This window comes from Nannospalax galili, unplaced genomic scaffold, assembly GCF_000622305.1.
Source record: "Nannospalax galili isolate Female #2095 unplaced genomic scaffold, S.galili_v1.0 scaffold77, whole genome shotgun sequence".
Classification (NCBI taxonomy): Eukaryota; Metazoa; Chordata; class Mammalia; order Rodentia; family Spalacidae; genus Nannospalax; species Nannospalax galili.
The window spans coordinates 730483-742491 of record NW_008341457.1 but is presented as its reverse complement, the minus strand read 5'-3'; the positions used below and the strand labels follow the sequence as shown (position 1 = coordinate 742491).

Genomic DNA, 12009 nt, shown 5'->3' with positions numbered 1-12009 from the left:
CCCGCCGGGAGGCTGCGCGGGACCTCCAGACGCGCCTCCTCCACCAGGGCCGCCGCCGCCGGGGCCTCCGCCGCCCCGGTCCCCCGCGCCCTGAGGAGGGCCTCCTCCCGCGCCCGCCGCTCCTCCTCCCCCTCCGGCGGGCGGCGGCGGGCCTGGCGGGGGGCCTCCGGTGCTGTAGTCCGACATGGCGTGGCTGGGCCGGGCCTGGCGCGGAGGCTTGACGGTGAGGAGGCGGCGGCGGCGGCGGCGGCTCAACGCGGGAACAAGGCCTCGCTCCACACGGCCGCGGAGCACGATGGGAAGCCAGCGGCTGGGAAGACGACGCGGGGGAGGGGGGAAGCGGCGCCCCCTCCCGCCGCGGTGTGACGGACGGCGAAGCCAGCCAATGAAAGGTAGCAGTCGTTGCCCCTCCCACCAATCGCGGGCTGTGGAACAGAGCGACCAATCAGACTACCGCAGATCGCAGTAGGCGGGAGGCACGGTGTGACTGACAGCTCTAAGACGAAATAAACCGCAGGTTGTCGGCGTTAGGCGGGCAAATCGAAGTCACGCGAGAAGATAGGAGGTCCAATGAGGGGTAAAGTCCAGATTCGCGGGGCGGATTCTGAAAGAGAATGATGGCTCCTATCAGTCACGTGGGTCGGGGGCGGGACGCTGCCAAAGGCCCATTTTGGACGAGTAGGGCAGGCGCTCAGTGCCATAGATGTGAACACCGTCCAGTGAATACTCGCGGAAGGCGGTGCTTGTCAAGATTGGCAGTACATTTAGCCCAATTGCTGAAGCATTCTGTGGTGATGCTCTAGGATTTAGACTTGCCTGCTTTCCTTGTGTAACAAAATCCTTTTCCTCCCGTGGCTTCTGAGCCAATGGCTGGGCGATAGAGGCTGGCTTTTGAATGATTGGCAGCACTGTGGGCAAATAGCAATGAAGGAAGTAAACTGGCCGTTTCGATGGAAGGCAGTGGAAGCGCAGCTGCATTGGGGTGGAGCCGGCTACCAGGCGGCGAGAGCGGATTAGCGGGAGCTGGAGTGATTGGCAGCCAACGTGGGCGGTGGTGACCCGCTGCCGGAAGTCGGGCCTGAAGTCTGGGTCAGTGCCCTTGCGGCCTGTCTTGGAAGGCCTTGCACATAGTCTGCTTGAAGCCTTGGGAATTGGTGCTTCCGGGAGGCGTGTGACACGAGAGCTGGAGGAATCACCCAGGAGTGCCTGAACCCTTTTTTCCTTCTTCAAAGGAAAAGGACTCATGGCACTTCTCAACTTTATACAAGCCCCTGTCCCCATAGTGACCCAAGTCCCCAGCTCCCACTCTGGGCCTCATGTCCCCCTAAAGATGCAAGCTCCTAGATCCCACCCTGAACTGCAGGATGCCCCCCACAGAGGTCCAAGCTCTCCGTTCTTTTCCTGGACCCAAGGACCCCAGGTCCCTATAGAAATCCAAGTCCCATTCCGGGCGTGGAGGTCCACGCCTTTAATCCCAGCACTTGGGAGGCAGAGGCAGGCGGATCTCTCAGTGTTCGAGGCCAGCCTGGACTACATAGTGAATTCAGGCTACAGGGAGACCCTGTAAAAGACCGAAAAAAAAAAAAGAAAAATCTAAGTCTCCTGCTCCCATCCCAAGGACTTCAGGCCCCACCCTGGAACCCCAGGTCCAGTGTTCCCTCCCTGGATCCCAGGTTCCCATAGAGATCCAAGTCCCCAGCTCCCATCCTCTACCAAGCTCGTTGCTCCTCAGGGTGGGGTCTGAACCCAGGACCCCATGCATGTTGGGCCAGCTCTTTACCACTGAATTGTCACACCTCCACAGTCCTAGTGCGTGCCCCTCTCCCCCAGTTCAGAGCCAGCTAATTCCAGACAGCCAGCAAAAACGTGCTTTATTCCTGGTTGTCTGCACCCTCTTTTGGAGACATCCTCAAAAACTAGGCTGGAATCCCAACTCTGGTTGAAGTGACCAGGAAATCATCTAACCGAGTCCCTGGCTGGTTTTGCAAACCCAGAACATCCTCCAAGTCCTGAGCCTTGGCGAGTGCTTTGAGACCCAAGACACAGGGTCTGCCAGTCCCTTGCTGTTCCGGCATGTCATCGGTTCAAGGCTTGCACACCCAGTGTTTTCTTCATGGCTTCGTACACCAGGTAGCTGATGCCACCTGCTGGCAAAACCTTCAGTAGGGTGGGCGTCATGCCTCGGTACAGGCCGGGGCAGCCCTGCTGACTCAGGATCCCCCTGAAGACTCCCAGCATGGTGGGGTTGGAGCCTTCCACTGTGTCTGCAGGGACAGAGGCAAACTCAGCTCTGGGCCTGATACAAGATGGCAGTGTGGAGGGTTTGGGTCACATTGAGGGGAATTTTGTGAGGACCACATAGGAGATGGACATTTTGTTTGCTGATATATATGTGTATATATGTATATATATATAATATTAAAATGTAGAATATATATTTTAGATGATCGCATGTAGCCCAGGGTAGCTTTGGACTCCTGATCCTCCTGTTTCTACCTACCCTGACCTCCTGATCCTCCTGTTTCTACCTACCCTGACCTACAAGCCCCAAGCCTCAGCTTTTGGTTTTCTGAGTTTGAGGGTGGCTTCAAAGTCACTATGTAGCTGAGGATGACCCTGAACTACTACTGCTCCTCCTGTCTCCACCTCCCCAGTACTGGGGTGACAGGCATGTGCCACCATACCAAGCAGGAATTTTGTTTTTCTTTTTTTGAGATAGGGTCTCTGTAGCCCCAGCTGGCCTGGAACTGGCAGCATAGACCAGGCTGGCCTCAGTCTTAACAGATCTGCCTGCTTCTGGTAGCACCAGGATTAAAGGTGTGCATCACAACACTTGGCTCAGCAGGGATTTTTTTTTTTTTTTTTGTCTTTGAGACCAGGGTCTTGCTATGTAGACCAGGCTGGCCTCCAACTCACAGAGATCTGCCTGTCTCTGCTTCCTGAGTGCTGGGACTAAAGGTGTGCATCACCACCCCCAGCTAGCAGGAATTTTTTTTAAAGGGTTAATTTGAGGGCAGGGTGAGATTGGGAAGTGTGAGTAAATAAGCTTTGGTGGGTTCAGGAATTAGCACAGGTGTCCAGGATCAGCGATAGAGTCCAGAAGTTAGTGAAGGAGACTCAAAATTCAGAGATCTAGGTGACATGGCAGAAGGCATGCATGGTGGCCACAGGGGCCAGGCCCACCTTGTGCCTGCATCCGTGTGCGCACCAACGTTAGTGGGTAGCTGGCCATCTGACCACAGGTTGTGGAGAGTGTCACAGATGACAGGCTGACGACACCAGTGGGGTCCTTCATGTCCCTGCCCAACTTTTGCCACAAGTACTGGAGCAGCTGCAGGAGAGAGCTCTGTTTACAAAGGCTTGAGCTGAAGAGGTGGCTCCCTGGTTACAAGCATATACTGTCCTTCTGGAGGACCGAAGTTTGATTCCTAGCACCCACATTGGCAGTTCACAGCAGCCTGTAACTCCAGCAATGCAATTCCTGTACATAGACACACACTTATACACATAACTAAAAACAATAAAATGAAAATATTTTTAAAAAAGACTCCAACTCCAGCTTCAAGCCAGGCAAAGTGTTAGAGTACACTTACCTTTCCAGTACCCAGGAGGCTGAGGCAGGAGGAGTCTTTCAAGTTCAAGGCAACCCGGACAAAGTGAGACTATGGTAAAACAAACAAATGTGGAGTCATGCTATCTATGGTAATGAGGTAATGGACACAGATGAAGAGGTACCTGGTTTACACTAGGGAATATTACTCAGCCATGAAAAAGAACTCATTTACAGTAACAGGGTTGGAATCAAAAGACATTATGTTAAGTGACATAAGCAAGGCACAGACAGACCAATGTCATGTGATTTCACATGTGAAAGCTAAAATCATTGATTTTATAAAAGTGGAACTTAGGGACTGGAAGGATGGCTCAGAGGTTAAGAGCACTGGATGCTCTTGAAAAGGATCCAGGTTCAGTTCCTAGCACCCATGGCAACTAACAGCCATCTGTACCTCCAGTTCCATGTGACAAAGTGGAACTTAGGGACTGGAAGGATGGCTCAGAGGTTAAGAGCACTGGATGCTCTTGAAAAGGATCCAGGTTCAGTTCCTAGCACCCATGGCAACTAACAGCCATCTGTACCTCCAGTTCCATGTGACAAAGTGGAACTTAGGGACTGGAAGGATGGCTCAGAGGTTAAGAGCACTGGATGCTCTTGAAAAGGATCCAGGTTCAGTTCCTAGCACCCATGGCAACTAACAGCCATCTGTACCTCCAGTTCCATGTGACAAAGTGGAACTTAGGGACTGGAAGGATGGCTCAGAGGTTAAGAGCACTGGATGCTCTTGAAAAGGATCCAGGTTCAGTTCCTAGCACCCATGGCAACTAACAGCCATCTGTACCTCCAGTTCCATGTGACAAAGTGGAACTTAGGGACTGGAAGGATGGCTCAGAGGTTAAGAGCACTGGATGCTCTTGAAAAGGATCCAGGTTCAGTTCCTAGCACCCATGGCAACTAACAGCCATCTGTACCTCCAGTTCCATGTGACAAAGTGGAACTTAGGGACTGGAAGGATGGCTCAGAGGTTAAGAGCACTGGATGCTCTTGAAAAGGATCCAGGTTCAGTTCCTAGCACCCATGGCAACTAACAGCCATCTGTACCTCCAGTTCCATGTGACAAAGTGGAACTTAGGGACTGGAAGGATGGCTCAGAGGTTAAGAGCACTGGATGCTCTTGAAAAGGATCCAGGTTCAGTTCCTAGCACCCATGGCAACTAACAGCCATCTGTACCTCCAGTTCCATGTGATCCAATGCCCACTTATGGCTTCCATGGGCATTGCACACATGGGTGCACTTACATGAAGGTAAAACACTCATACACATAGAACAAAAATTAAAAATAAAACCTATTACCTATTAATAAAAGAGATAGGACCAGTCTTTCTAGTCAGTCCCTCCCCCAGATGCACACCTCATAGACACATATACCTATTAATAAAAGAGATAGGACCAGTCTGTCCAGTCAGTCCCTCCCCCAGATGCACACCTCATAGACAGCCAGGTCTGTGCAGGCATAAGGGATGATGCCCAGCATGTTGGGCAGGTAGCCTCGATAAAGGGCTCGGGTGCCATCTTGCTCCAGGATCTGTCGGGCACAGTCCAGGAGCCCTTTATACTGGCCTGTGTGGCGCAGGGTCAGCCGAGTCTTGAGTACCTGAAGAGGGGATGGGGGACAAGGCTGGTTTGGCTAAATGCTCTCACAGGCAGGACAGTCATCCCAGCACTTGGGAGGTGGAGCTGTAGTCAAAGTCCCCAGGGTCAGAGCTGGAGAGTGGTCTCAGCAGTTAAGAGCATTGGCTGCTCTTGCAAAGGACCCAGGTTCAGTTCCTAGCAACCACATGGAGGCTAACAACCTTTTGAAAAATTGGACTTCCCCAGTTCCAGGGGATTCAATGCCCTCTTCTGGCCAGCATGGGCATTCCACACATGTGGTGCACTTACATACACATAGGCAAAACACCCATACACCATACAGGGGATGGGGGACAAGGCTGGTTTGGCTAAATGCTCTCACAGGCAGGACAGTCATCCCAGCACTTGGGAGGTGGAGCTGTAGTCAAAGTCCCCAGGGTCAGAGCTGGAGAGTGGTCTCAGCAGTTAAGAGCATTGGCTGCTCTTGCAAAGGACCCAGGTTCAGTTCCTAGCAACCACATGGAGGCTAACAACCTTTTGAAAAATTGGACTTCCCCAGTTCCAGGGGATTCAATGCCCTCTTCTGGCCAGCATGGGCATTCCACACATGTGGTGCACTTACATACACATAGGCAAAACACCCATACACCATACACATAAATTTTACACAAAAAAGGGTCTCAGGGTAAAGATGTATATGTGTACATACCTTATACAGGCAAATATAGGGAAGAAGGGGATTTGACGGACTAGTTTAGCCTGGTTGTTTTCACTATAATAAAATATGTGAGGTTAATAAGCATTATAAAGAAAAGAGTTAAGCTGGGCATGGTGGCACATGCCTTTAGTCCCAGCACTTGAGTGGTAGAGGCAGGCGGAGCTCTGTGAGTTCATGGCCACCCTGGTCTACATAGTGAGTTCCAGGACAGCTACAAGGAAACCTGTCTCAAAAAGACCAAAAAAAAAAGAGAGGTTTAAACCCAAGTGCAGTAAACAGCCTTCATCCCACTGCTGTGAAGGCTGAGACAAGAGGAAGAGGACAGTAAGTTTAATGTCAGTTTGAACACACATCTAGACACATTAAAAAAAAAAAGACAGAAAGCAAGCAAGCAAACAAAAAAGCCCAAGGCCAGTGCTGTATTTTGGTGGAGCCCCTCTCCTAGCACAAAGTCCTGAGTTTGATCCCAGCAGAGAATATGTTGAATGTGATGGTGTTACAGCCTTTCATCCCAGCACTCAGGAGGCAGAGGCAGGCAGATCTCTGTGAGTTCAAGGCCATCCCGATCTACACAGTGAGTTCCAGGCCAGCTGGGGCTACAAGAAGACCCTGTCTCAAAAATCACCAGAATTCAATCACGTCCCCAAGACTTTAATCTTAATCATTTTCCAACCAAGTTCCTACTGTGCTTGTTTCTGTTTGTTTGCTTGAGACAGACAGGGCTACTTCCTCAAGTAGCCCAGGTTGGCCTGGAACTTAGCTGAGGAGGATGAGGATTTCAAGGTCATCCTCATAGTGAGACCCTGTCTCAAAAAATAAAAGAAAAAGGTCTGTGGGGTAAGATCCAACATCTGAGCAAGACAAAGTCTGTAATGTTATTTCACATGCACACAGGACAGTGCACAGAATATAGGTGTTAGGGTCATCGGGAGAAGGAATGGACTATCCCAGAAACAGTGTCAACTGACAGGGTGGCCTTCTGTGGTGACAGGTGATGCCTGGCACCCAGTGAGACCAAAGACAAGCTGGGTGTGTGGGAGACCCTGTCACAGTTGCATCTCCCAGAATTAGAAGTGGGGGAGGGAAGAGAAACAGACCAGGCTTGGGGAGTGGGAGGAGAAGACTGGGGAAAACAAAACCAGGTGTGGTGCCCGTACCTGTGATCCCAGCATTTGGGAGGCTGAGGCTGGATTGCTGGGGGTTTCGAGGTAGCCTTTCAGGAGGAGGAAGAGGAGGAGGTAGAGGTGGTGGAGGTGGAGGAGGAGGTGGAGGTGGAGGAGGAGGAGGTGGAGGAGGAGGAGGTGGAGGAGGTGGAGGAGGAGGTGTTACTGTTCTACCCTGTCCCTCTCTGGCCTCACCTCCATGGGGTTGATGAGCGTCTGGGAGATGGCCACAGCCAGGGAGCCTGCAAGGAGCCGCTCCTGGAAGGGTGGGGACCCGTGAACTCCACAGAAGAAATTCTTACACTGAGGAGAGAAGAGTGTGGTGAAGGCAGTGTCCTTCCTACCGCAGCCATCATGGGGTGGGGCTGAACCTGGAGAGCTGAAAGGGCGCCTTGAACTTTATGGGGACTTGAGGTGGCATGAGCCCTATGCTCACCTGTTCCAAGACCGAGAACTTGATGGCGTACTCTGGGGCAATCTTGAGCACGTTAATGCCGTTACCTCGCCAGAGCGAGCGCACACCACCTTCCTGGACCAGGCTTCGGAGCCCAGTCAGCAGGTTCATGAAGTTAGCCTTGGATGAGTAAACCTGGGAGGGACCAGGAGCCCTGAACACCAGACACAGGCCTCCAAGCCAGTCCCTTGCTGGGGGATCCTAGGCTGTCACTCTACCCCTGGGCCATGCCCCCAGCCCCTCACTGGGTGATCCTAGGCTGTCACTCTACACTGAGCCACGCCCCCAGCCCCTCCCCGGGGGATTGAGGCTGTCACTCTACCCCTGAGCCACGCCCCCCCAGCCCCTCTAGGCAATGGCTCTACTGCTGGGCCACACCACTGGCCCTCTTTTACTTTTTGTTTTGAGACAGGGTCTCACTAAGTTGACTAGGCTAGCCTTGAACACTTTCTGTAGTACAGGCTAGCCTTGAAGTGGAGATCCTCCTGCTTCAGCCTTCTGCACAACTGGATGATGATGACCATGGAGTAGACCAGCTGCCCAGAGTCATGCACAGACCCCATGCTGACCTAGCTTGGTGATAACATCCCAAGATCTTGGTTGCTGAGGCAGGAGAATTTCTAAGTCCAAATTCTGCTTGGTCTATAGAATTTGTTCACAGCCAGCCTAGGCAACTCACTGAGACCTTGTTTCAAAATAAAAAGCCAGGCATGGTGTTGCACACCCACACCTTTAATCCAGCACTGGGGAGGCAGAGGCAGACCGATCAGTGTGAGATCAAGGCCAGCCTGGTCTACATAGTGAGTTCTAGGACAGCTGGGGCTACAGGGAGACCCTGTCTCAAAAAACAAAATGGGCTGGAGAGATGGCTTAGCAGTTAAGAGCACTGGTTGTTCTTGAAGAAGACCCAGGTTCGAATCCCAGCACCCACGTGGCAACTACAACTGTCTGTAATGCCAGTCCCAGGGAATCTGACAGCCTTTTCTGACCTCCAAGGGTATTGCACGACATGGTGTACATGCAGGCAATACAAAAATACACATAAAATAAAAAAAATAAAAAATTTTTTTTAATTAAAAAAAAAAAAGCAAAACAAATGAAGCAAAACGGAAATAAAAGGGCTGAGTCTGGCTCCGCAGTTGGCGAGTAGTTAGCTGGGAGGCCCTGGGTTCCATCTATAATATCTCTCCTCTCAAAAAAACAATACCCTCGAATGCCCCACCCACAATTCCCTAACCTCTAAACCTTTTAGCTTGGCCCCATGTTGGTCCTGTGCCTGGTGGAGTTTTCTTAATCTCTCTCCATCTTCTTCCAAAACTGGGATCTCAATATCACCCCCCATTCCCCCTCCATCATGAGTTCCACCCACCCCATCTCTGCTTCTTTCTGCCCTCACTGTCCCCTGGGGTCCAGGACTGTGGTACCCACCCATCTTACCTGCATGTACACCCTGGCTCGGTCCAGAGGAGCTGTGCCTGTTCGAGACACTGCCCCGGCCATGGCTCCCGAGAGCAGAAACTTCCAGAGGGCCCCTTCGTTCCCCTGTCCTAGAACATCTACAGGGACCATCAGCTGCTCCCCTGTGTCCAGCACCTGCAGAGATACCCAGTCCTTGGGTGCACTCAGTAAGGATCAGGTCCTTCCCCTGGGAAACGCCCTTAATTACCTGCTGCCTCTATCAGGGTAATTTGGTTTTTCATTTTCTTTCTTCCTCCCCTCCTTTTCCTCCCTCCCCTCCCCTCCCATCCCTTCCTTCCTCCCTCCCTCTCTCCCTCTCTCCTTCCCCCCACCCTTTCCTTCAACAGGGTCTCCCTGTAGCTCCAGGTTCCCTGGAATTACCCTATGTAAACCAGGCTGGCCTCATTTCACAGAGATTCACCTGCCTCTGCTCGAGTGCTATGATTAAAGGTGTGCACCATATCTGGCAATATATTTTCACTTATGTCTATCTGTGTGTGTCTATGTGCGTGTATGTGCGTGTGTGAGTTCAGTGCCTTCAGAGGTCAGAAGAGAGTGTCAGATCTCCTGGAACTGGAGTTAGTGATGGTTGTTAGCCACCGTGTGGGTTCTGGGAACCGAACGCAGGTCCTCTGAAAGAGCAGCCAGTGCTCCTAACCGCTGAGCTGGCTTTCCGGCCCCCTTTTGTCTTTGTGCATGACTGTGTGTCACACCTGTGGGTTTTGGAATGTGTGTAGGTGTACTGGTGTGCATGTGTGCATGAGAGTGAAGATTTCTAGTATCTTCTTCAGTTGTTCTCCACCTTACATGTTGAAGCGGTCCCTCAAAAACCTGGAGCTCACCAATTCAGCTAGTCAAAGCTAGCTAGCTTGTTCCCATGATCTGCCTCTCTACCTCCAGTGTTCTGGGAGTACAGGTGGGCCCCTATGGTGCCCAGCATTAACACGGATTCTGGGAATTAAAATTTTAATTTTTATGAGCCATCTCCCCATTTCTTTCTTTAAAAATTTTATTATTATTATTATTTATTCTTATTATGTGTGTATTTTGCCTACATGTTTGTAAGTGCACCACATGTGTGCAATGCCCATGGACACCAGAAGAGGGTGTTGAATCCCCAGAAACTGGAGTTACAGAGGTCCGTAGCCGCCATGTGGGTGCTGGGAATCGAACCTGGGTTCCCTGCAAGAGCAGCCAGTGCTCTTAACCTCTGAGCCATCTCCTAGCCTACCTTCCTACCTCCCTGCTTTCCTCCCTCCCTCCTTCTTTCGTTTTTTTTTAAGTTTTTCTGGGGGGGGGGGCTTTGAGACAGGGTTTCCCTGTAGCCCCAGTTGGCCTGGAACTCACTATGTAGACCAGGTTGGCCTTGAACTCACAGAGATCTGCCTGCCTCTGCCTCCCGAGTGCTGGGATTAAAGGTGTGTGCCATCACACCCAGCTACTTTCCTTTTTTCTTTCCTTCTTTCTTTTTTTGAGACCAGGTCTCCTGTAGCCCAGGCTGCCCTCACTCACTTTGTAGCCAGGGATGACCCTGCTTCCACCTCCTGGAGTACTGGTGTGACAGGTGTGCACCACCACAAGCTAGTCTCAACCTGGATTATTCTGATCTACTTGGAGGGGAATGCTAGGCATGGTGTGGCAGTAGCCACTGTTCCTTTTGGTCCTGGCCCATGCCTATGCCACCTGCCATCCCAGACTTACCTGCTGCGCTGAGTGATCACTCATGTGTCCGAACACATACTCATACACGTGTGTGCACCCCAGGTTCCAGGATGTAGGTGGGGGTGGGAGTGGAGGTGGGGGGGGCGAGGCTTTTTCAAATAAGGCCTTGACCCTCTTAAACAGGGTCTGGACCCTTGAACAAGTCTCCTGAGTCTCCTCAGGGTGGACTCCCATGGCAGCTGAAGGGTTAGGGTCCCCGTGTCAGCACCCCTTTGGGGCGTCCTTCCGGCTCCCAGCTGGGAGTGACTGACTACTGGGTGTGCCTTGTAAATTTAGGGGCAAAGGGAGGCTGAGGTCACAGAGGTGCTTGTGAGCTCACAGGCATGATGGCTGGATAGTGTAGCTGATCTCTTTGGCTCCCTAAAATGTCATCTTAGTCCCCGCGACCTGGGAAGAGTTATGCCTCACCCAATATTTATTCTTTTTTTCTTTTCCTTTTTTGTTTTTTTTGGAGACAGTCTCTGTAGCCCAGGCTGACCTGGAATTCACTATGTAGTCCAGGCTGACCTCGATTTTACAGAGATCCATAGCTCCTAAGTGCTGGGGTTAAAGGCATGCACCACTGTACCTAGTCTGTATTCATTTGGTTTTCTGAGGTAAGGCCTCACATAGCCCACGCTGGCCTTGAAGTCATCACGTAACTGAGGATGACCCTGAACTCCGGGTCCTCCTGCCTCCATGTCCTGAGAGCTGGGATGACAGGTCTCATCTGTCACATCTGCCTTGTCCTACAAAAATTCTTGGTCTGCATGTGTGTGGAGGCCAGAGGTCAAACTTGGGTGCCTTCCTCAGTCTCTCATTGGCCTAGAATTAACTATGTAGCCCAGGCTGGCCCTGATCTCACAGAGATTTGCCTGTCTCTGCCTCCTGAGTGCTGGGACTAAAGGTGTGCACCACCATGCCTGGCTCACCACCAAATTAAAAAAGAAAGATTTATTGCTGTGTATGGTGATACATGTCTTTAGTAAGTCCCCAGGATGCAGGGACAGGCGGATCTCTGTGAGACTGAGGCCAGCCTGGGCTACATAGTGAGTTCCAGGCCAGCTGGGGCTACAGGGAGACTCTGTCTCAAAACTATAAAAGAAAAAACTTAGTTACAAGTTATTATTGGTGAACCCCAGGTTCTCTACAAAAGCAGCTCTTAGTGCTAAGCTAGCTCCAACACCCCTGCTCTCCTTTAAAGATGGAGATGGGGGGCTGGAGAGATGGCTCAGCAGTTAAGAGCACTGACTGCTCTTGTAGAGGACCTGGGTTCGATTCCCAGCACTCACATGGTGGCTATGAACCATCCTTAATTCCAGTTCC

The 12009-nt window shown here is 51.6% G+C and overlaps 2 protein-coding genes and 1 long non-coding RNA gene across 4 annotated transcripts in view; 1 reads left to right on the top strand and 2 right to left on the bottom strand.

Moving 5' to 3' along the window:
• Positions 1-328, bottom strand: part of Khsrp (KH-type splicing regulatory protein) — a 10317-nt gene extending 9989 nt beyond the window's left edge. For both annotated transcript variants that reach the window (XM_017799161.2, XM_029565294.1), the window contains exon 1: positions 1-328. In XM_017799161.2, the coding sequence (XP_017654650.1) occupies positions 1-186 (186 nt within the window). In that variant the 5' untranslated portion in view covers positions 187-328.
• Positions 294-12009, top strand: part of LOC115071034 — a 32915-nt gene continuing 21199 nt past the window's right edge. Inside the window, exon 1 of the long non-coding RNA XR_003850128.1 lies at positions 294-392. This is a non-coding gene — a long non-coding RNA (uncharacterized LOC115071034). The remainder of the gene's footprint in view (positions 393-12009) is intronic.
• On the bottom strand, positions 2028-10878 carry LOC103737188 (solute carrier family 25 member 41). The gene is made up of 7 exons (XM_008836908.2): positions 10684-10878; positions 8962-9117; positions 7507-7659; positions 7266-7373; positions 5044-5211; positions 3184-3331; positions 2028-2264 (listed from the first exon to the last, which is right to left on the bottom strand). The coding sequence occupies exons 1-7, from the start codon at positions 10876-10878 to the stop codon at positions 2077-2079; spliced, it is 1116 nt and encodes a 371-aa protein (XP_008835130.1). The 3' UTR covers positions 2028-2076.

Coding starts and splice junctions, on each gene's coding strand:
- LOC103737188 (XM_008836908.2), bottom strand. CDS start 10,878: ATGGGAGTCCACCCTGAGGAGACTCAGGAGACTTGTTCAAGGGTCCAG. Junction 7,374..7,506: donor AGTTCTCGGTCTTGGAACAG/GTGAGCATAGGG, acceptor TTCTCTCCTCAG/TGTAAGAATTTCTTCTGTGG. Junction 3,332..5,043: donor CAGACCTGGCTGTCTATGAG/GTGTGCATCTGG, acceptor TCTCTCCTGCAG/CTGCTCCAGTACTTGTGGCA.